The sequence below is a fragment of the Falco punctatus genome (genome assembly GCF_963210335.1).
Source record: "Falco punctatus genome assembly, chromosome: 3".
Lineage (NCBI taxonomy): Eukaryota > Metazoa > Chordata > Aves > Falconiformes > Falconidae > Falco > Falco punctatus.
In genome coordinates this window covers 93,332,398-93,355,121 of record NC_137582.1, presented here as the reverse complement: position 1 = coordinate 93,355,121, position 22,724 = coordinate 93,332,398, and the positions used below count along the sequence as shown (strand labels likewise).

The following is a 22,724-nucleotide window of genomic DNA, read 5'->3' as shown; positions in this document are numbered from 1 at the left end:
TTGGGAGCTACTGGCAATACTGTGGCTGCTTCAAAACAGAAGGTAATGTTGGCATGTGGTGCTTGTCCCTTCAGAATTTAGTAGTGTCTGTTAGAGTTAATGTTACAAAGAGTGGAGTTCTTTTTGCTATTTTAAACATATGTCCACTGACTGTAACTATCCTATGGTTCCTAGGACTGAAAAGATGCTCAGAATTTCCTGTTCATCTAAAAGAGATGGAGAAAGTTCATTTTTATGAGAGAGAAATCTGGAAAAAATTGTTGACGGGATATATTTTGTATGCTGCATGGAAAAGCACTAACTTTCTGTCATTTGGTTTTAAAACTGAATTTGGACCAGGTGGCTGTTCTCATTGATAGGAAAAGCTTGTCAGCTAGACCTTTGGCACAGTTTGCTTTGTGCTATGAGTCTATTCTACTTCGGGGAGAATTTTCTGAACCAGACAGTACGTTGTGACAACAGTATAGTCACATCCCTCTCAAGGAGCACTCGGTGACTTGCTTGGCAAGGCAGCATTCTAGAAAGGATTGCCTCAGCAGGATTCAAACAAAAATTATTTAAAACATTATCTACTTCACCTCAATTTATATGCAGGAGGGTATTTTCCTTTTGTTCAGATTTTATTGCTATATCAGTTAAATTTTTTATTATTCAGGACTAGGTTTATCGGCTCATATTTCTTAAGCTTGTAGGAGTGAACATTGTAAAATCAATATTTCTGCTAATTAAGGTGTTTTTTGGGAGTGGATAATCAAGCAGTATAGTGAATCATTAAAAACTTACATACTAATATTGACTAACATTATTGGCACAAAGAGACCAAATCTCTATGCCAGGGACTTTTTTCCTTCTTATATTTTTACAGCAGAAGCAAAACATGTTCAGTAAAAATTGATGTTCTCGGCGTTTACCAGTGTAGGGATGGTCCTTTATGGATATAAAAGCAAACGCAGTGTGTTAAAATTCTGGGCATTTATATGTAGCATTTTCTTTCCCATCACTTGACTTAGCAGTAAATGGTGTCTGACTTCAAGGGGTCTTACTGTGTTTTGAAATAGATGGAATGCGCCTGCCTCTTACGAAAATAATGGATCATTTCTAATTTATTGTCAATTTTTGCCAGTATTTTTTTATCCTCCAAAAGATTGTTTCTTCTTATCTAACATTGACTGATGTTTGGTTTTGGTTTTATTTGTTTACATTAGCTGTGGCCTACTAGTACTTGCCCCTGGCCTTCTCAGTGGGTGTTACTGAGCAGACCTGTGATTATTTGCTGTCACATTAGCATAGCTTCCCTTCTCACAGTTCCCTTAGCAGGAAACCAGTGACTGCAGGTGGGACACTGGGTACTGTTTAACACCATCATTTTATTGTATGCATTTGACTGACTTTTGCCTCAGAAACCGATACTCAAGAACCTAGTAGGGTCCACTGTCAGATCCAGAGTGTCAGATCCAGACTTTGCTTTCCTCCTGGACCAGATTCTTGCATGAACGAACTGCTCAAGACCCTTTGTGTAAGAGTGTCACCTCTTTGGCAGGGTTACTTCAGGGCTGTGTTGTGCGCAGGAGCTACACCTGTGTTTTTGAAGAAAGCAGAGTAAGACAAAAGACTGAAAATACATTTATTCACTTTTCAGGTATAAAAACTTAAAAGTAGAAAACTCATTAATCTAACTTGAGGCAAGCCAAACATTGCATCTGTTCAGACTGTTTTGCTGTGTGCTGTTTTAACTAGTCCGTGACTTAAGGAGTTGTTCTGTAGTTAGTTCTTCATAGCCTTTGTAATGAAAGGAAACTTGGCATCACTGTGGAACTGTGGCGTCAGAGTATGGTGGGAGTATGGACACCAAGTACCTGCTAAAACCACGTTATTGCTCCCCTCCTCAGCTGGGCAGGAGAGGCAAAAATGTAACCAAAGACTTGTGGGTCGGGATAAGGACAGGGAGATCCCTCTGCAGTTACTGTCATGGGCAGAACAGACTCGGCTCGGGGAAATTAGTTTAATTTCTTACCAATCACATCAGAGTAGAGTAATGAGAAATAAAAATAAATACTTAAAAACACCTTCCCCCACCGCTCCCTTCTCCCCAGGCTTAACTTTACCCCCGATTTCTGTCCCCCCTCCCCGCCAGCGGCGCAGGGGACGGGGCATGGGGGCTGTGGTCAGTCCATCACAGCTGTCCCTGCTGCTCCTGCCCCTCGGGGGGCTCCTCACCCCCTGCCCCTGCCCCGGCGTGGGGTCCCCACGGGCTGTGGGGGGGGATCTGCTCCCCCGGGGGCTCCCCGGGCTGGGGGCACAGCCTGCCCGGCCGGGGGCTTCACCACGGGCTGCCGGGGAACCTCTGTTCCAGCGCCTGGAGCCCCCCTGCCTCCTCCTGCCCTGGCCTGGGGGGCTGCAGGGCGGTCGCTCTCCCAGTCTCACTCCTCTCTCCGGCTGCGGTGGCAGTTTTCTTTCTCCCCTTCTTAAATACGTCACCCCAGAGCCGCTGCCACTGTCACTGATGGGCTCAGCCTTGGCCAGCAGTGGGTCCGTCTCGGAGCTGGCTGGCATGGGCTCTGTCAGGCATGGGGGAAGCTTCTGGCACCTTCTCACAGAACCCATCCCTGTAGCCCCCCTGCTACCAAAACCTTGCCATGCAAACCCAATATACAGAGTTTAGCTGGGTGGTGGGAAGGGGTGGGGACCTAAGGAGAAGATATGTCAAATATCATCTCAGCCACAGAAAATGATAGATATGCTGTCACTGTGTTTCCTAAGAAAGTTTCTCACTAAAATGATTAATACATTGTTATTGCCTAATCAGATATTCAAAGGAAAAGCTTTTTTTTGATGAAAGCACAGTATTTCTCATTCTTGTTTCTAAGATTAACTTCTTCAGTTTGCAGGGGAGTTTTTGTAATATTTGCATATGGACTCAGGCAGGCTACAGTAATTAAGGCAAGTTTTACTCCGTCTCTTACAGTTTATTTTAACAACTCAGTGTTTCCCTCTGTGACTTAAAAAAATTGAATTCATGTCCATTAACATCAGCTGGGATGAAGTAACAGTGAATACAAACTCTTGTGGCAGGTGCTTCCAGTTTATACATGTTGGAGTGTTTGTCTCCAAACTAGAGAGAGGTGGGCAGGTATTTGCCACCCCATGGGACAAGCCGCAGTGTGACTTTGCAGGAAAGGAGTGATCTCAGTTTGCAACCGTCATCTTGCATGGCTTTTGCCCTGTGTTTTAGCTGGGACTAGAAATGAGGTACCTAGCTACAGCATGGGGAGAAACACCTGGGAGTTAGCAGTGACTCTGAATACACCTGCCCTTATTTTGTGGTAGCTTGATGGTCTGTCCTATCTGAACTTTAAAAAGACAGTTTGTGGACATGAGAATTTAGGAAATCCACTTTTCTGTGTTGTTGGTTCTCATGGCTCAATTATTGTGGTGCTCTCCTCACTTAAAATGTCTTGCGTAAGCTTACCCTGTAGTTGAAACATGTACAATGTCCCCCTCACATATTGAATCTTTGCTGGCTAAATGGAGAGACTTGCACTTAAGCTGTGGCCTTTCCTCCAGAGAAACAATTAATTTGTTTTTTTCCTGGAGGTAGTGGCCAGGTATCCATAGGAACTTGTGAGAACTTAATATCTTTACTCTGCTGTAAACGTCAGTTGGCAGCTTCAGAAGTTACTGCCAGCACAAACGCAGACAATATAACCATAAAAACCTAGTAGGCTTAGGAAAATGGTTTATATATCACTAGAAAGATTTTTCCTATAACTAATTATGCAGTTAAAGAATACATTTATGGAAGGAAGAATATACATGCTCAAAAATGAACATTAGAAGGTTTTAACTTCTTAGTTAAATTTGATTTGCATGCTTGCAATTTAAAGGCATTCCTTACTGGCTAACTCCTATTTCTTCATTGTATTTTTTCCTTGCTGGTATATTTTAATGTAACTATTGATCGGATTGTGAGCTTGTAACAAAGTGAGAAATATTAGTCTATAAATGCAGATTTGTACAGAAGATCATGTGCACCAGTTTGCAAGGTATTTTTTTTTTAAGAAACTTAATTCTTACTGATCTGAGAGCTTTTACTTTTACTTGTGAGCAGTAGGTATTACTGCACCTCACACAGATTTGCTGTAGGCAGTGTTGGAGTACCTTGAAAAATCTGTCAAACCACTTCCAGAAATGGCAAGAAGTTGTCAGTTAACCCTGGAATTATACAGCAAATTAACAGATGTAGTATCTTGACGATAATACATTTTCTGTTGATCTACTTTTTTAGTGAAAGTGCATAGAGAGCCTCAGTGATAAGCCCAGTGTTTAGGACTGAGAAGTATTGTCACGTAATTAACTCTTTAATTTACCCAGGGGGGTTTATCAGCCTGTTTTAAATCTGCCCAAGTGACTAGTGTAAAGAACATCAGGTCAGGTGTGTAGAAAAGTCTGGAGAAGTTGGCCATCTGTTTCTCCTTCTGGACAGATGTTGTCAGTGGGGAGCCTCCAGCCTGAGGGAACTGTAAGGATGAGCTTCCCGCCTGGTCCAGATGCTCTGTGGTTGTAGGTGGGTATGGCTTAGGAAGTTGCTCTCTTCATAAATAGTTACCAGTCCTATAAGCAGTGGAACAACAAGGGAAAAGTTGAGAGACTATGTTAGTGTGAAGTCTACCACAAGTCTTCTCCGTGTCTGTGCAGGTAAGGGCAGGATTTTTGTTTGTGGTTCTTTCTGACTGTAGGTTTGGTCTTGAAGAGCAGTGAAAGCTTGTGGCATGACCACAGTTATCACCACTTCTACAGTATGTGAGAAAATCCCCTTTGAGTGGTGGCTGGATTAAACAATGGCCCCAGCTCACATGAATCAGCAGCAAGCCCATTAAAAAAATTCAGAAGTAATTTATACCAGTTGTTTACAGTGTGGATTTTGAAACAGTAGTCATCTTCAAAAAATCCCTTGTCTTTGGAGTTAGTTGTAATTGCCTTCTCTAAAACAAACACTAGATACAGTATGATTTGCTTAGAGATGACCCCACCTGCCTAGTGACAAGGTCCTCCCTGAGCCTCCTCCTCTCCAGACTAAACACCCCCAGTTCCCTCAGCTTCCCCTCACAGGACTTGTGCTCCAGCCCCTTCCCCAGCTCCGTTGCCCGTCTCTGGACACGCTCCAGCACCTCAATGTCTTTGTTGCACTGAGGGGCCCAAATCTGAACACAGTGTTCAAGAAGCAGCCTCACCAGTGCCGAGCACAGGGGACAATCACTGCCCTTGTCCCGCTGGCCACACCGTTTGGATACAAGCCAGGATGCTGCTGGCCTCCTTGGCCACCTGGGCACACTCCGGCTCATGCCCAGCCGCCTGTCAGCCAGCACCCCCAGGCCCTTTCCCACCAGGCGGCTTTCAGCCACTCTGCCCCAGCGCTGCGTGGGGCTGGTGTGACCCACGTGCAGGACCCAGCGCTGAGCCTGGTTGAACCTCACACCACTGGCCTCGGCCCATCGGTCCAGCCTGCCCAGATCCCTCTGCAGAGCCTCCTGCCCTCCAGCAGATCAGCACTCCCCCCCAGCTTGGTGTCATCTGCAAACTGACTGCGGGTGCACTTGATCCCCTGGAGCAGATCGTCGATAAAGATATTAAACAGAGCTGGCCCCAGCACTGAGCCCTGGGGAAATCAGATTCCATGTATTCAGTTGCAAGGGCAAAACAGCCAAATCTTACCACAAAAAGTGTCTGTCTTGTATGGGTCAGGTTGCCTTCCTCGTCAAGCACGCTCATGATAGTAGAGGGTCACAGATGAACACAATAAATAAATAACTAAATTTCTTTTCTCGCTAACACACAAGTGGTATCCCCTACAAATCGCAGTTCAATGCAGGCCAGGCAGGCCTGTAACATTTTTGAGTTGCACATGAATTTCCTGGAAGGCAAAACCATCGGGGGACCCAGTATTATCTTCCTGCTGGTTCTATGGCAGTCCCCAGCACTGAGCCTCCCAGGATACAAGACCAAATACACACCATAAATAAGGTGGTGAAGGATATTTTCCTTTGCCTATGAGCCATCACACTCTGGAGTTCACCACACGAGGTCATGCTGTATTTATTCCAAGGGTCCACTCCAATACAATAGACTTTCTGAACCGGAGCATGGTAACTAGACACAGGCGGGCACTCAGAAATACTCTCCTTAATAATAGTAAGAGCAGTCAGTCAGGTTGCCTTTTCCTATTGGAGCTGGTTTTTACTGTCAGATTGGTTGCAGGTGCCAAGGTGCTCTCCCAGCCTGTTCAGAAATGATGCCAGTTATTAGTCCTGCTTTCTCTGTCCCTGACTGCATGGATGTTAGCTGGTTGAGTGCTTCTGATGTAGGCCATTATCCTCCTTCCTGGTATCTGGATATTTGTACACAAAGGAACAAATCTTTCCATGAGAAACTTGCCACTTTAAAGCTCTCCCAAGAGAAAAATATTGCTGAGGAAAATAAAAATAAGAGTGACACTTTTTTACTGTTTTACAAGGTCTAAGGAAAATGATCAGCTGTCAAGCTGGAGGGTTCAAAAGAAGTACAAAGAGCATGCTTATTATGGTAGAACTCGTTGCCGCAGCATGCTGGGGAGGCAGCAGATAGATGAGTCCAGACGGGGATCAGACAAATCAGTCAAGTCTGTTAAAATGGTGGCATGGTTGTAGCTACATGCCCCTGAAGTTGACAAAAAGTTGTGGTCACTGCAAGCAGAGGTGGCTATTCTAGCAGAAGGTTGTATGCATGTGTGTCACATCCATGCTCCCTTTCCCTGAGGAACTGCTTGTGGCTGGTGAGGAACACAGTGGAAAAGATGGATCATGGAATTGATGCAGTACCACAGTGCTTATCTTCCCTCTTACACCTTTCTTTTCTCTTTGAAATGCTTTGGGGCTTGTGACACTTGTCACCCACCTCTACAGATGCTGCCAGAAAGGAGGCATTCATTTTTAATATTTAAACATTTACAGTAACACTTGTAACTTCATAAAGGGATGGAAGAGCCGTTTTTCTTGTATTCTTCTGTGTCTTTAAAAGTTACAATATGAATACATACAACTGGACACTGAGAGTGCACTATTGAATTTAATTAAGAGCCCTTAAGGTAAGCAGATGCAATTAAACTATCCTGAAAGTTGTTTGGTACAATACAAGGATTTTTAGAAATTCCAGACAAAATGAATACCACAGCAAAACTAGACCTTTTCTTAAAGACTAAAATAATAATGAGCAGTGATATTTAAGCTTTATAGAATGCCTGAGACTGGAAGGGGCCTCCAGAGTTCTCTGGTCCAGCCGCTTGCTCAGAGCTGGTCAAGGTAAAGCAGGTTTACCTGTAAAGTAGCGTGCAGATAGACTACTGATTATTGCAATGCTAACCTCAGTTTAACTAAGTTTGTGTATAGAATACAATTCTTAAATTCCAGAATTTTTCCGTACATGCATTCTGCAAAATGGTTTCAAGTTTCTGTGGTTTTAGCAATACAGAGAACTGCTGTGTTGTGCAAGAAACTGTTGGATTGCTACAGTTGTCTCATCCCCAGCTGTGATGGCATATCAGCAGTTTAATTGAAAGAAAATGAAAGTATTCATAAAGTATTTCAGGGATAATACCTATTCTACTGTAGTTTCTGTGTGGCAGAAAATAGAACCATCTGCATTGCTTGTAAATCTTGTGTATGATTACTTTTTAGGAAATAATTTTCAACTAATCACATCCTTTCTGGTATCCCCTTGATGGCCATGGCTCATGGGACATTAGTCATCAAATAAGGATCATCTTTTTCAAAACTGGGATTGTAAAACTAGCATACAGAGCTAATTGGATTTGGGAACCAGAGCAGAGAAGATTTGTTTCAGGGCTAGTATGACAGTGCAGCTACATCGTGTGGTTTTGTTTATTCAGTTGTGCATGTGTAGCATTGAGCAGGAGCAAAATATTGCATTGGATAAGCAGTAAATGGTTAAACACAGTACTTAGGCTTGCAAATTTTTGAAGTGGAATTTTCTGGAATGTCTTTAGAAGTGCCACAATGCCATCTACTGGCTCACTTTGTGGTCTTTCCCAAGAGGAGTTTTCCTTTGTACACAGGTTTATATATACGCAAGGTTTATACAGTATTTTTAAATAGCAAAGTAAACAAGCTGGCATAGAATGTGCAAGATTTTTTGGATGCATATTTATGTTAAAGGACATAATACATTACATATATTAAAGAATCACTTCTAATTTCTTGCCAGTTCATCTTGCTCTCCTTATGTTAAAAGTAACTCTGAGATGATTAGTACTGAAAGAGAACAGAGGAATCTCTGCTTTCCGTTCATGTTCCTCATAGCAGCTTTTCTGCAAGTAGCTTCACTGTTTTCTTTCTGTAGCAGTCAGTTTCCCTTTCTGTTACAATGGTTTTATACAGATAAATGGAAAGAAAATGAAGAAATATGTAAGCTGTCAAGCCATAAAACCTGGGAAGTATTGTATTAGAAATTATTTCTGACAGGATTCTTCACTGACAGATTCCTAGATTCAATATATTCTCCTTAATTGGCTCCTTCCTCGCCCCCCCGCCATGTGTGTTAAAACAGTCTTTTAAAGGTTCATCAACAACCTTCCAAGGACCAAAATTCCATAGACTTTCTAACAACTGTTATGGACAGGCATGCGTTAGAAAATATTATGCTTGGTATCAGGCTGCTTGTACCATAAATGAGCAGCAGGCAGTTATATGAAGTTTTGATTGTTCTTGTTTTTAATCAGTCTGCCTAATATTATCTATAGGAGTAACCCTCTGTCTTCCACTTGCTGCCAAAAGAAATGAATGGGCAAATACAAAAGTAATGTCCTGAAAAAACAGGAATTGTAGATAGAGGTAAACACTGTTACTTGCAGTTTCACTGCCTGCTTTTTCTGGAAGCTATCTGGCAAGTTTCCTCATTAACTGGTTATTTTGTTTGTCTTCATAAAATATTCCCTTTAGTTTTCATTTGTTTTTCCTCTGCACATTCAGTTTTTCCTAGCAGAAATTTTTCATAATCCTGTCTTTCTTCAGTTTAGTTAGGAGAAAGAGAAACATTGGTAATGGCTTGTAACACTTTTGTTTGTTTTTTAAATAGATTTGTAACTCACTCAAGTACAGCTCCAGAGTCATTCAAAACAAAACAGCTACAAAAAATGTCCAGCTGTTTCCTAAATGGCTTATAGTGAAGGTAAATACAAACATCTGTGCCCTTCCTGGCCTTTCACCCTGTATCTCACTGACATTCAGAAGGTCAAGCGGATCTTGCAAGCCCAGTTTTTATCTGGTAGGAGCTGTGTCTTGCTGACAGCTGTGGAGCATTTGCACATTCATGTCTGTGCTGGTGGAAGAGCCCAAGTGCTTTTGGCTGGCTCACATGGAAAGGAAGGTGTCCGTGTGTTAAAGTTAGTGCTTGTTTGTGGCAGTGGGTTATTACCCTGCAGTTGGCATGCGGTACGCTGGGAGCAGTGAAGCTGAAATGATTGTACTTGGCACTCCTGTTGTTTTTTGTCATATAAATGATTTGTGTCAGAGGGGTTGCACTGGGGAGTGGGTCTCAGCAGCTTGGGCTTCCCAGTCCTTGCTAAACAAGCCACCCACAAGCCGTATGGTAGCTCTGCTGAGGGGAAAGCCCTCTGTGGTGCTCCCGTCGTTGTGCTGTTTGGTTTTGGCCAGGGTGTTCTGTTTGAGGAATGCTCTGCTCTGTCCTGTTCAGAGGAACAGAGGCTGCTCCCTGCCTATATTTGGAATAAGTACTAACCTCGCACTCCTACTTATCTGTGCTGGGAAACACCAGGGCAAGCCTCTGTTTAGTGTGACGTTAAATAAGGGAGAATTGGCAAAACCGGAAGGGCAAACAGGATTATTTTATGCCATGTCTCCTGTTGCAATCTCAATTTTTTCTTGTTTACTTCTGCGAACTGGCCTGTGCTATTGCAGAGAAGGAAGCACTAATTAAGCCAGTTGCTGAAAGTGTTTTGCCACCCACACTACTTAAAAGAACTATTTGTACAGAATTTGCTCTTCCCAGCTGTGCTAAACCCAGTAATTTATCTTTGGGGGTGAGGGGGAAAGAAATAAAAACTGCTGCTATAGTTTATTCCAATTAAACAAGTTAATGTAAGTTATGTATACCCTATATCTGCACAAACACAGATATCTCCTGCTCAGAAGCTGGAGGGTTTGAAATAGTTATTTTCTCCCTTGTTCATTCTTCTTAGCATTTGTCAAAACTGCTGGGCTGGGAAGCACTGGGAAATTAACTTCCTTGTGTATGGAACTGGCTGAGCATGAGCTTGCCAACTGGAGAGCAGTTTAATGGCGGGACACTGGCCTGAGCTTGGGCAGGTTCAAGCACAAGGGCTTGGATTCAGCTCAGTGTGGTGCTGCAAGCGGTGTTTGCCTTGGTGCTGAGGGGCAGGGGCAGCGATTCCTGCCCAGGGGGAGAGGCTGTAGGAAGACAGAAGTCCACCCGCCTTCACCTGGGGTATCTTCAGGATGGACTGAGTCATTCACTGTGTTTGCAGTTACGGCTCCCTGGAGGCTGTGTAACAAAGTAGATCAAAATCACGTTTTCTGACCGGGGTGTTGGTTTGGAAGCCAAGCTGGACCAGAGAATTGATCTTAAGGTGTCCGTGATATAGTGACAAACCTTGACTGAAATTCAACAAATCCATCCTCAGTCCTAAAACATCAACGTCCTTTCTTCTCACCTGCTCCCTACTCAGTTTTTTGAAGATGGTAGATAGCTTGAGCAATGCTTTTTTCCAGCTGAAATTCCAAATGCTGATGCCTTTGATTCCCAAGAGCTAAAGGGGCTACCTCTGTTCCCCTGAGGGTGTGAGAACGAGGATTACGCTTTCACCATAGCTTTTAAAAAGGTGGGGTGGGGGTGGGAGAAAAAAGCTCTTTGAAGCTTGGGTCACTTTCAGGTGTGGGATTTGGAGGTACTAAACCAAGAATGATGGCTGAGCAAGACAGAAGAAATCCTTGGATATCCTCCATCAGAGAAAGTCAGATAAACAAGGAAATTATCTTTGTGATTCTATAAGGAACAGATGACTGTAGTTTAGCAATCTGTTAGAATTTTGCCAAAAAAAGGAGATCTTGTTAATGTAGAAAAACAAAAACCTACTCCTTATGCACTTACAGATCAGCTAAACGCTGCAACAGGGACTTGACATGTAAGCATTTACACTGATGGGGTGCTCCTTTCTGGGAAGATACAGATTGAACCAAAACATCCCATACAAAATTTATCTTTGGAAATAAAGGTATGTTTTCCAAAGATAAATTCAGTTAGTTGTTGCTGCTCTTTGAAATTTAATTTTGCAATTTGAATGTGCAACAGAGAAAAGCTCAGTCCGTAGTCTCATCTGAGGTGTGTGTAAGGTAACATCAGTGCAGAGAAAGAGACCTGCTAGAACCGTAAATTGTTCCTGCCATAAAATTAAGTTTAATCCTTGAGTTTAGCCTTCTTGAAGGACAGAGAAAAAAAGGAGTTTCTGTGTGTCTTATTTCTTGGAAAAGTTTGTATGCTACAGGATTGATCTTTTATTTTTCCAAAACACTGAAAGGCTTGTTACTTTAAAATGATATTAAAGCACCTGGCAGTTTTACGAAATGCAGTGTACCTGGTGCCGTCCATTAACCAGCACTAGGAATCTTGGGTTTCCATGCTGCCAAACAAAATACATTTTCTAGAGCGATCTGAATTGCCTTGTGCCACTGCGCTGACAGCATTTTCTTCCTCAAAGAACCATCAGCTTTGGCTGTTCTCACCACGCCAGGCTTGCACACTCCTGAACTGCTTTTGATTTTGGTGAGCCCTGACATCTTCTCTGGCATGTTTCTTGTACATAGACCCTCAGATGCATTTTCCCAAAACTACAGCTAGCCAGTCTTGGTTTTCAGTCCTTGGGACTTCGGTGCCTGCTGTCTCAAGATGTCTTAGCTCTTGAAGTTCGGCCTTTCCCAATGCACATACTTCGATGCCTTGCGTTACTTCATGTATTGTTCACTTGAAAATAGGGTGAAGATAAAGCATGCAGGCTTTTCAAGGCTTTAGCCAATCATCATTTAGACAGGTAAATCTTAATTAAACACACTGAAAGTCCATGTGCCATTCACTGTCTTTGGAACTTTCTCTAAGTTCCAGTGGTTTGGGATAAAATTAGAAATTTTGCAGAAGTTTGCTAGGACTAGGAGGGAAGGGTAAATGTAGAAGGTGATATGCTGTATGAAAAAAAAGGGGAGGGGGCACTGGTGGGAAAGTAATTTTCTGAAAGACATTAACCTACGAACATGCCGTACACATACTTGTGTAACTGTTTTTGCAGCTCCTCCCAGCAGTCACATTCCCCGGTTTACATGAGAAGAAAGGCTAAAGTTGATTCTTTCAGTTTTGTTTTTGTTTTGTTGGGGTTTTTTTTGCATTCCTAGCATCTAACTTCAAATACAAGTGTTGTAAAAGGTGGTCTTTAAATTATGACTGTTGTTGAGCATAAAGTGGCAGCTCATTTTAGTTCTGCGGTAGTTCACAGTATGAAAGCCTATTAGTGCTACCAAATTACTTTATCACACTTCTCAGTAAGCATATTTATTATTTGTTTATACCTGTCTAAAGGACTAGATTTTCTTCAGTGTTACATTCCAAAAGTCTCTCACAGTAATCCAAGAGGACACTGAGGAGTGAAATATTTTCTAATGACAATTGAGTCTTTCTGTCTGTTGTGGAGCTACTGTATCTGTGATACACAAACATTACAGTATTTTCCTGGACATAATGCAGAATGTGTGTTTTGTGACAGTGGCTGTTGTATTATACTACTGACAAAAGTAAGGCAGGCACTCCCACTGGCTTTGATGAATTCTGCTTATGTAGTTGCTACAAAACATAGGGTCCTCTGTGAATGGTTTGGGCATTTACATACCAAATGTCTCAGCATTACTAGAGTACCTGTTATACCACACTCAGCACAATGTTATCCAGGTCTTTGTCTCTGTGTTTTCAAGTACTAATGTTTTGTATTATTTTCCTTGCCACACTCAGCATCTTAACTGAGTAGTTTTTTTCTTCTGCATGCTATGTTGAGAAGAGATCAGCCTGTATTAAGTTTCTCCTCTTTACCCACACGGGACTGACTCTTTAGCGGACCTGCTGCTTCTGTGTTTGGCTTTCCAAAGAGTTTGAGCTGGCCTGTGGAGGTAGATGTTTTATATGTAAATGAGAGAGAAAAGGCAAGATGCTGAAATACATTAGCAGGTAAGAAACAGAAAGAGGAGAAGTGGGAGCCTGGAGATGCCAGGATGCTGAAAGCGCATAAAGATCACACCGGGTCAGCGTGTTACCACTGCAGATCTGCTTCCTCTTTGGACGTCTTGTATCCAACCTTCACCTGCCGGTTCAAGCCCAAAGGTCGGTCACTGCTTGCTTTCCTGTGACCCACTGTCAGACATCTTTGTAAGGTTACCTTTGCAGCAGCCGAGGGATGCTGCTTCCCCTTCGCAGCAGGCTGCTGCCTGTGCCATCTGCTGTTGGCCCTGCATACTTCTAAAATGGCATTTTCCTTGTCACGCTCCTTTTTTCTGTAGGCCGAGAGGCTTGCAAGAAATGAGAGAAGTAAACCAGTGTGACTTCACTGAAGGACTGCATGATCTTGTCCACTGGTCTTTGCAGTGTTTTTCTTTCTCTGTTGGGGACCCTTACTTGTTATTTTGAGCTGTATCAAGTGTGTAGCTATTTGGAGCAAAGGCCATGTCTGTCATGCCCATGTTGTCCTGTAAAGATAGTAGCATGTTAGTGTAATTAAAAAAAAAAAAAAAAGGAGGCTGTCTTAGCTGAAGAAATAGTCAGCATTCAAAAAGAAGAATCCCTTGCTATTGTAGATCTTCCTATACAAATACACATGAGTGTATATGCTTACAGTATTTTCTGTGTTAATCATTGCTGGATTAGATTTGATTCTCTGCTCTTTTCACTGAAGAGTATCTCTTCAGGGAGACCCACAGAATAAATTAATAAGAGCATTAAATAAATATGTCATCTTGCTTCTGATAGACTGAATAATGGTGTACCAAGATACAGTACATACGGTTCTAACAAAATTATATAGCTTACCGTTATTAAGAGAAATAACTTTCAGACAATTTCTCACCTGTTAGCTAGTTTGGTTTACTTCATGCCTTCCTACTTAGTGAAAGCTAAACAAATGGTAGCTATAAAATGATTTTTCCTGCCTTGTTGAAAGCTTCATGTAGCATGGCTGTAGAAGATGTTTTGCCACACAGAAGAAAACAGCATTTGCAAAACAGAGGCAGAAGTAAAAAATACAGAAGAGTACTAACTTCTCAGCTCTGTGCTTTCCTTCCCTTCCTTTCCCACTCCTGTGTAGACAAATGGAATTGCTTAAAATAAGGGAAGTGTCTCCAAAATCATACATTTTTTTCCATATTGATTCCAGCTCAGAAGAACTGGAGTAACCTATGTATTTAAGGAGCCAACTGCAGTTTTTCAGCATTCTTTCCTAAGTAAAAATAAATAAGGCTGCTGCTACAGCATTTAATACCAACACAAAGATGTGGCGAAGCACTGAAGTTACTGATGAGTTTTTGGTTCCATTTGAAGTTTTTTTAAATCACTACTTACAACATTGCTGTGTTTATTATTGCAATCTATGGTCATTTCAACAATTGCTGTTCATACACGTTTAAAAAATATGAAACTGGCTTTAGTTAATATGAAAAATATTTATCATCAAGTATGCTGTGTATAGCATATCTGACTATGGGCATGGGGAAAAAAGATAACGCTTCTTAAAAAACAATAACCACTTCATTTACATTTGCAATAGAAGTGCAAATTGGTTGGCATCATCCAACAGGAAAGATAGTAGGTAAACAACTTACAACACTGTTGCCAGCTCTTAAAAGTAATCGTTATTCCTGTACATTTCTGTTCTTGTCAGCATTCACTTAATATGTATTTATAGTAATAGTGCAAAAAGTTAGGAATGGGCAACTTCATATGGTGATAGAGTTCAAGCTCAGCAGCAGCATACATGATATGACTGCCGTGTCGTCGGGCATTTCTCTTCCTAGTTAAGATTCAGCAGTGTGCCTGTGAGAGAAACCTGTCAACTTTTCAGGCGCAACAGGACCAACCAATCTGATTTAAAAAAAAAAAAATATATATATATTTATGTGTGTGTGCGTGTGTCTGTATGTATGGTATAGATATATTAATAAACAGGACTTTTTCCTACTTCTCCACAATAAAGAACCATGAAAATTAATATATTTGTATGTGATCCCTGGCTGTAATAAGGTAGCGGTTTCTTCCCTGCAAGCTAATTTGCAACAAGAGAGAGATGTCTGTGTTCATATAAAGACTGGATTTTTAATACATTTTATATACATTTATATGTGTATGTATATATATATATAACAACCTATATATTTTTTTTACAAATGTAAGTGTGTTTAATATGTAAAACCACCTGTAGTACCTCAAATTTAGATATCGTTTGCATTTCTTTAAGAAAAACAAGAAACATTTTTTACTTCTCTGATGACCCTCTCGGGAAATGAATTTTTAAATCATTGAGAGCTAAAGGAATTGCTGCCTTACGATGTTTTCATATTCCTGCACTGTGGTGGCACTTTTACGTGTTTAAGCCTTCCCTTTGCCAAGGAGGTGATTCTACATAGAGTTAGTGTTGCACTGCCATCAAAAAATAAATAAACACTGGCATGAAAAACTGGGGTTGGTTTGCCTTTGAGGGCAGAAAATTGTTCCCTAGAGATTACTTCGGAAACTTTGAGGGGAGACTTATTAAATAAACTGACACTGTTGATTTTGTTGTGTTAAAAACAGGGTGAGACATCGAAGGGAGAGAAAAGGGAAACTCCTCTGTACGACTCTTATATTGACTTAGCTTAGAAAGCGATGGTAAAAGTATCGTTTTGAGGGTCTGTGGTCATACTGCATTGATTTACGTAAGAACATACCCTGATTGCCATTAGGAAGACGATGTTTCTATGTGCTGAGGAACTCAGGATATGTCACCAGCTGTGCAATGTGCTAAGACTCTTTCAAGGGCTGAGACCAGCTGATGTCCTCTGTGTCCATCCTGCAAAGAAATGTTACAAGCCAGATTGCTTGTCATCTTGACTTTGTATTTGTTTACTGAAGCAGTGGACATCCTTCTTCAGGTCCACCCATGTGGGCGTGCGCTTTTGGCTGTATGTAGCCCTTTCCTTTTGGACAGCCTCTTTCCCCAGGTCGGCCACCTAGCTACTTACCTGAGTAGTTTTAGGGCATTCACACTGAAACAGCGAGACCTCACACAAGCAGGTAGCTAATACTTCAGAGATTGTTGGGTTTGGGAGGAAGATAACCATGAGCAGTTCAGTGACGGTGAGAAAAAGTGTCTTCATCGAGGCTCAGCAGGATTTGTTAGAGCTCACAGGTTATTCACCATGGAATTACGGTTTTGTAAAGTAAATGGGAAAAAGAGGTGCCTGGCCACCTTTGTACTGCAGAGTCAACACAACTAAGGAGGGGGAAATGTGGTGGTTTAAAGAGGACAGACATTTTGAATATATAGAGCTGTCAAGGAAAGATGCCGTCATAGTTTTCGGAGCAGAACATGCACTCAAAAATGAGTGAGGCAAATTAGAATTTTTAAAACACAGTCACCTTGTTTTCAGCCCTGCAGCAACTAGGAGCAGTCTCTTCTGCTTCAACCCCGAGCTGCAAAGTAAAATCTTCATATGGGTAAAAACCACAAGACATACCACATACCTTCAAAAGCTGACGAAGATCTTCTAGTAGTGTTTTGCAAGCAGTGGCAGTTGGCCTGCAGGATCTACTGCACTGGCTGTGTCAGGTAGGAAGGCAGCCCCTAGGACTTGGGGGCTACTTCCAGATCACCACTGTCCCATTGCAGTTGTAGCTATCACGTGGCTTGGCACAGAAGCTACACATAACGTGGTCACCAGGCGCAGGTGTCCCGAGAGTCAGGCACTGGCCAGCCATAGACCATTTGAGAGGACGGAGCTCAGAGCACATCTCTGATATTGTTATCTGGGGAAAACCTCTCATACTTGCTTTTTTCCCCAGTCGTGGTAAAAGATTCCATGAAGTGGCTTCTCTTTGTGATTGCTGCTGCCAGCTGCAAGGCAGGAAAAGTGCTGTTCCCATGTGAACACACAAACACCTCATAAGCAGAGAATGGCTCGGTTGCAGGATGGACCACTGCTTACTGTTCAGTAATTTCTTTTTCCCCATTTGTTGTCTCACTTATATCTGCTGATAAATCCCATTCTGAAACCCCAGTCTTTTTCCTGGATTCAGATGGCAGGCAAGATTAAGTTTTTCAAGTTCACAAGAAAAAGCTGACTGTACAGAGCTGTACTAAATCTTTGAACAAGGACAAACTGTCAGGTTTTGAGGGTTGGACTTGTCAGACTTATTTTTAAATTTGCAAGCAGAATTTAAACACCATCTAATTCAGTAACATCCGAAGAGCAGCCTTTATATTTCTATCTGTTGTCTTCTCCTGATGACAGAGTGGTTCTTTATTGCTCATTTTGCCCTGCAGAGTTTAATTGCAATGTGTTACCTTACAGAGGTAAATAGAATTGTGGGTAACAAAGTTGCTGAGCAAATGGTAGAGCCTGTTTCCACAAAAGCTTCCTGTGATTAATGAAAATACCCTGACATTGACCTATGCACTGGCTTCCAGCCACCTACCAGGCGAGTAAATGGCATACAGTGTGCGAGCTACAAATACACGTGATGAAAAAAGAACACAATAGATAGCCACTTAAGTCTTTTAATTTGGGAGCATCCACAGCCATGCTTGCTGCTTAAGTGCTTTCTTTAGACTTAGTACGGGTGAGGACACCATAAGAATGCCGTTTTGATTCAGGGGGTTAATGAGCATCAGCATGTAAATACTGGTGCGGTCCTGCTGAGGCAGTGGATGTTTATAGATGTGAATTTTTCAGCAGCTATAAACGGAAAGTCTGTTTGTTTTGTCTAAAGTGCATGGGAAAGGCTTGATCGTAATGTTACAAATTTAAGGCTAATGGTTTGAAAAAAAAAAAAAATTAAATCCTGAAGTTTCAAAGTTCAGTTTAAAATGTCACGGCAGGGCTTCTGGAAGGGAGGCAGGCAGTGGAGCAGGCAAGCTGCAGCAGCCCAGCAAAGGCAGCCAGCACACTGTGCTCGATGAAATGCACGTAAGCCCATGGTTTACTAAGGAAGCAGCTTGACACACACATCTATGATTTTACTGCGTTCGAGTCAAGAGGTACAGCAGTAGATAATATCCCATGTTGGCAAAGGGACAGCAAACAACAGCTCGTACCTTTCTCCTACAAAGCCATCTGCCCTGGCTGAATATGATTGACTGAGAAGTCACGTACTCAGCCTCATCTATCTCCCCAGTTGGTGGAGAAAAAAAAATGCAATTCAGGTTTCAGCATTTTTGTAATCCCTCTGAGCCTCCCATTAAATTTGCTCTACTGTGTGGGAAAGGATTAAATATTCTTTGGGCTCCAAAACACAGTATACAAAAATTAAGTACTACAGCATGGTTTGTGGTAAGGCAGCAACTAAAGTGTATAGCCTGCCACATAACCCAGAGCAGCGAGTTCTCTTTGATAAGTAACACTTGTTGACAGCTTAAAATTTCAGTTGGTAACACGTGCCGCACTTGTGTACAGCCTTTTTTAAAAATATTCTGTATGCAACATACTTAACACATGATTTTAAAAATAATGAAGTTCATATGCTGTTACTAACTTAGTTCAGAGTCCCCAAAGAGGGGAGTACTTGCTGGCGAGGAGAACTTCTGTCTGTTTAAGAATGGCTCATAAATACTCCCCTGTAAGAAATAGTTCTAAATTAAAAAACATTCCAAAAAAAAAACAACCCATGTTTCAGACAAGGCTGTTCATGAGGATCAAATAGTTAATTTCCTAAAAGGTAGTATTATTTACATTTTGTGTGAGTTTGGGCATAGATGAGAAGTTTTTATTTAAGAGCCACCAGGATATTTTCCCCTCAAAAATGGTAAATGAAAACTGCTGAAAATTTTCTTTCTTTAATTTTTTGCTATTTTGAGAGCCTGACTTGCTGTCACGCTTAGTGTGCAGTATTAAATTCTACTAAATATATTGTACTTAGTGTAATTAAATATCTAGCCTTTTTTGTCCTAATTCCATAATTAAATATATGAACTTTTTGTGTGTGTGAAAAGGACACAGAGCTACTGTGTACCCAGGCCTTGGGGAGAAAGTAGGGATGTGAAAGGACATTACAGATACTAAAAATTAGACTCCAAAATTCATACATTTAAAATAAATGTCTTCTCCTGCTTACGTTACCCTACTTGCATGAAACTTCTTCCTTCCACATCTCGAGTGTTAAGCAAAGAGCTGTGTGTGACTGGCGCCAACTGTGCATCTGACTACAATTTACCAATGTTACGGTGCAGACTGGAAAGTACTGAAGAACAAGAGGAATCAAAGCTTCAGTGTTGCATTTTTGTCATTTTTCTTTTCCTTATTGCACTAGAAAGCACAAATATATGAGGTGTGAATGCCTTCTCATGAACAAGAGGTCCGTTCTAGTGTGTGTGTGAAATGTTACTGCTGAACTAACTGGTTTCACCATTTCTAAGGCAAATTGGATTAGGGTTCCAGAGGAACTGGAAAACAGTGCAATACCATGCAATTTACATCTAGGCTTTCCACGCAAAAAGAATTAACAAAAAATATCTGCTGACGGTATCCGTCTTTTTATTTGTCATATTCATCTTTTCATTTTTCTAAGCATCCAGCATGTGTTCTTTTCCTCTGTAGTAACTTCTAATGTTAACTTTTAATATGAGCCTTTGAACAGTATTCCTCAATGTTGTTATTTCAAGATTTTATATATGTAGTTATTTTATGTATTGGTTATTTTTCTTAAGGTATAGGCTGATAACAGTATTATTTACCAAAAAAATATGCTTATAGAAAGAAAAATATCACTATGAAAAAGCTTTAATATATGGGTACTCTGTTCTTCAGCTTTTTTTTAATCTTCTCTTGTGAAGCTGAAATAATAGCCTGTTTACTTTCAGGTTTCAGCTTTCTGATATTTTGGTTTTATTTCAGGTTACTATTGGCCAACTCTATTCCACACAGAAACTGGTTATTGAGAGTCCAGGAAACACATAGCTATGAGAAGACCCTGATCCTGAAGCAACACTGGACCATTCTCAGCATCCTACAGTGCCACATACAGATGAATAAACTCACTGCACACGTCTGAGCTTTTCTGTTCAGCAGAAGAAATGCCTTGAGAGACTGTTTTTGGCAACCAAAGTACTGTTTTCTAATGGCTCATCTGTTCTGAAATATATTGCTGTGATTTATAGTAGCATGTAAGGTAGTTTTGAAACCTGTTGGCTTGTATGTCCCATGTGATGGAATAGTTCCTCCTCTACTTTGACAATAAAACTTCATTAAACTACCTGTAACCAGATCCATTTTTCTGCTGCTGACCTTTTCTCTCACTGAGCACGAAACCCTTTTTTTTGAGATTTAAAACCCTTTGCCTAATTGTTAAGACTTAAGTTCTTATTGATCCTGTTTTATTTAAGTATGGAAAGCATCTGAAATTAAATGACTAAATATATCGTTCATTTTAAATATTAAAACCACAGATTAAGAGAGTTTTCATCTCCTGGACCTTAATACTTAAAAGTATCACACGCTGCATTGTGTGGTTTCTTTGAAAAGCATCCCTTGACATTTCAGGAGGTTCTTCCTTTAGTTTCCGAGAGTTAATAACCAGTCTTATCCTACTTTTAACAATTAACTGATCAGAATAGCAGAAGGTAAGATTTGCATCACTGAGGTTTGGGTGCTTTAAAATATATTTTCACCACCGAGTCCTTTTCTAAATTTGTTGAGGTGCAGCTATTAGCAGAAAGCAGCACATCACTTTATGCAAGTTTTCCCTTTTTCACAAAGCTCCCGAATTTTGCAGGAGAAAAAGAACCTAACTACAACAATAACTCAAGTGCTTTAAGTCATGAATAGGCACCAAGCTTTGCCTAGCAAAAAATTATCAGATTCTGTTCAAGTCATTGCTGTGCTTGAATTTGTTTTCTGTTTGAAATTGGCAGAAAAATTAAGCAGTGCAAAGCGTTTTTAATGGCATGCGGACAAAAGCTTCTCCCCCCCACCCCCCTGGGGGGGGTTCAGAAGAGAAACAGAAACTCAAAACTAGTTCCATGACACTGTAGCCTTTAAAAATCTCCCGTTATTTTTCTCGCTTCCCAAAAGTCATCTTTGTTTAGCATTTCTATTGTTTCGCATTGTTCGTGCTGTGTGATAACATTATTAAAGCAGAGGATAGACAAAATGTCTAATTTAGAACTAACTCCCACTCCTCACTACCATTTAAAGTGTATTTTATGGGTTTGTACAGTTAGACTGAAATGTATAGTAATGCATTCCATTAACAATATAGTATACAGAGCAAGATACCGTGACTGAGACTACAAATGTAGCTTCCATTCTCACTTTCAAATAAATGGCAAATATAGTAATAATTCTCCTCTTATTAGGTGTGTAAGTATTGCAATGTAAATTGTTTTTGGTGAACACTTTATTAAAATGGAATTTAATTATTCTGATAGGTAAAATATGTCAGGTTCTGTATTTTAAATCTATACATTCACAACTGGATAATTAAGTGCACTTAATGGTAGAAGTGTAGGGGAAGAAAGGTTTGATTACTTCCAGTGAACTCAAAGAGATGTAATAACATCTTACATTTTTAGAGGAGACAGGCTTGGGAAGGGCTGCCAGTTTTATGCTCAGAGCCTGGTCCCTAAAACAGTACATGAAAAATCCTCATTTAAAACAGCTTAATTACTGGAACAAGCACCACGTACCATTTCAAGATCTGAGAATGTATGCTAGGAAACAAAATAAACATGCTTATAAATAGTGTAGTCCTAAATTATAAAGAGGGATGCCTCCATCAGTAACATTTTTACTATTTACATCTAAGCTTTCAACACGTTTACAAAACAGTAAATTTGTTTTCAAATGGAGGCCCTTTCAACGTATAATCATTTCATCCAAAATACTGGTACCTTTCCAGTGAAGTTCTCAATCGTTGTTTCCAACAAGAATACAGCTGTAGATGGCACATGCTGTCATATAGGCGTCACAGGAAGGTGAAATATCTGGTGACTTCCCTCAAAAGTCTGGAGGAGATTACTTCTCCATTAATGCCTGAAAATTCTGTTGTTAAATTGTGGTGGTAGATAAAACACTACTGCACTCCTATTCATACCATCTGCTCCTACTTTCTGTCTCAAGGTTACCACTCAGATTATCTCTCTCAGCTATTTATACGTGCAAAGGAGCAGTAGTAACCTTCAGGATACATTCTACAGAGAGGACCCATCAAGAAAAAAAAAATTAAAAAATCCAGGCTCTGTAATTTCCCTCTCTTCCCAATCCATAGTGCAGAGGTTAAGACAGCTCACTTTTTCATCAAGGAAAAATTAGTTCTAATTCCAAATTAACCATAAGCTTAGCAAACAGTATTTATACATGACCTGTTAGAAGTAACCTAAGAAAACTTCTGCTGCTAAGGACCAAAAGCCTGTGTAATACCAT

General features: G+C 40.9%; 1 protein-coding gene across 5 annotated transcripts in view; it reads left to right on the top strand.

Moving 5' to 3' along the window:
* The window catches only part of LYRM4 (LYR motif containing 4), a 91,900-nt gene extending 71,332 nt beyond the window's left edge, over nt 1-20,568 (top strand). For all 5 annotated transcript variants that reach the window (XR_013926902.1, XR_013926903.1, XM_080379981.1 and 2 more), the window contains one exon: nt 20,199-20,568. Coding sequence is in view for 2 of the 5 variants with exons in the window: in XM_080379982.1 (XP_080236108.1) it covers nt 20,199-20,261 (63 nt within the window). In the remaining 3 variants the exon portion in view is untranslated. The remainder of the gene's footprint in view (nt 1-20,198) is intronic.
* The last annotated feature ends 2,156 nt before the right edge of the window (nt 20,569-22,724 follow it).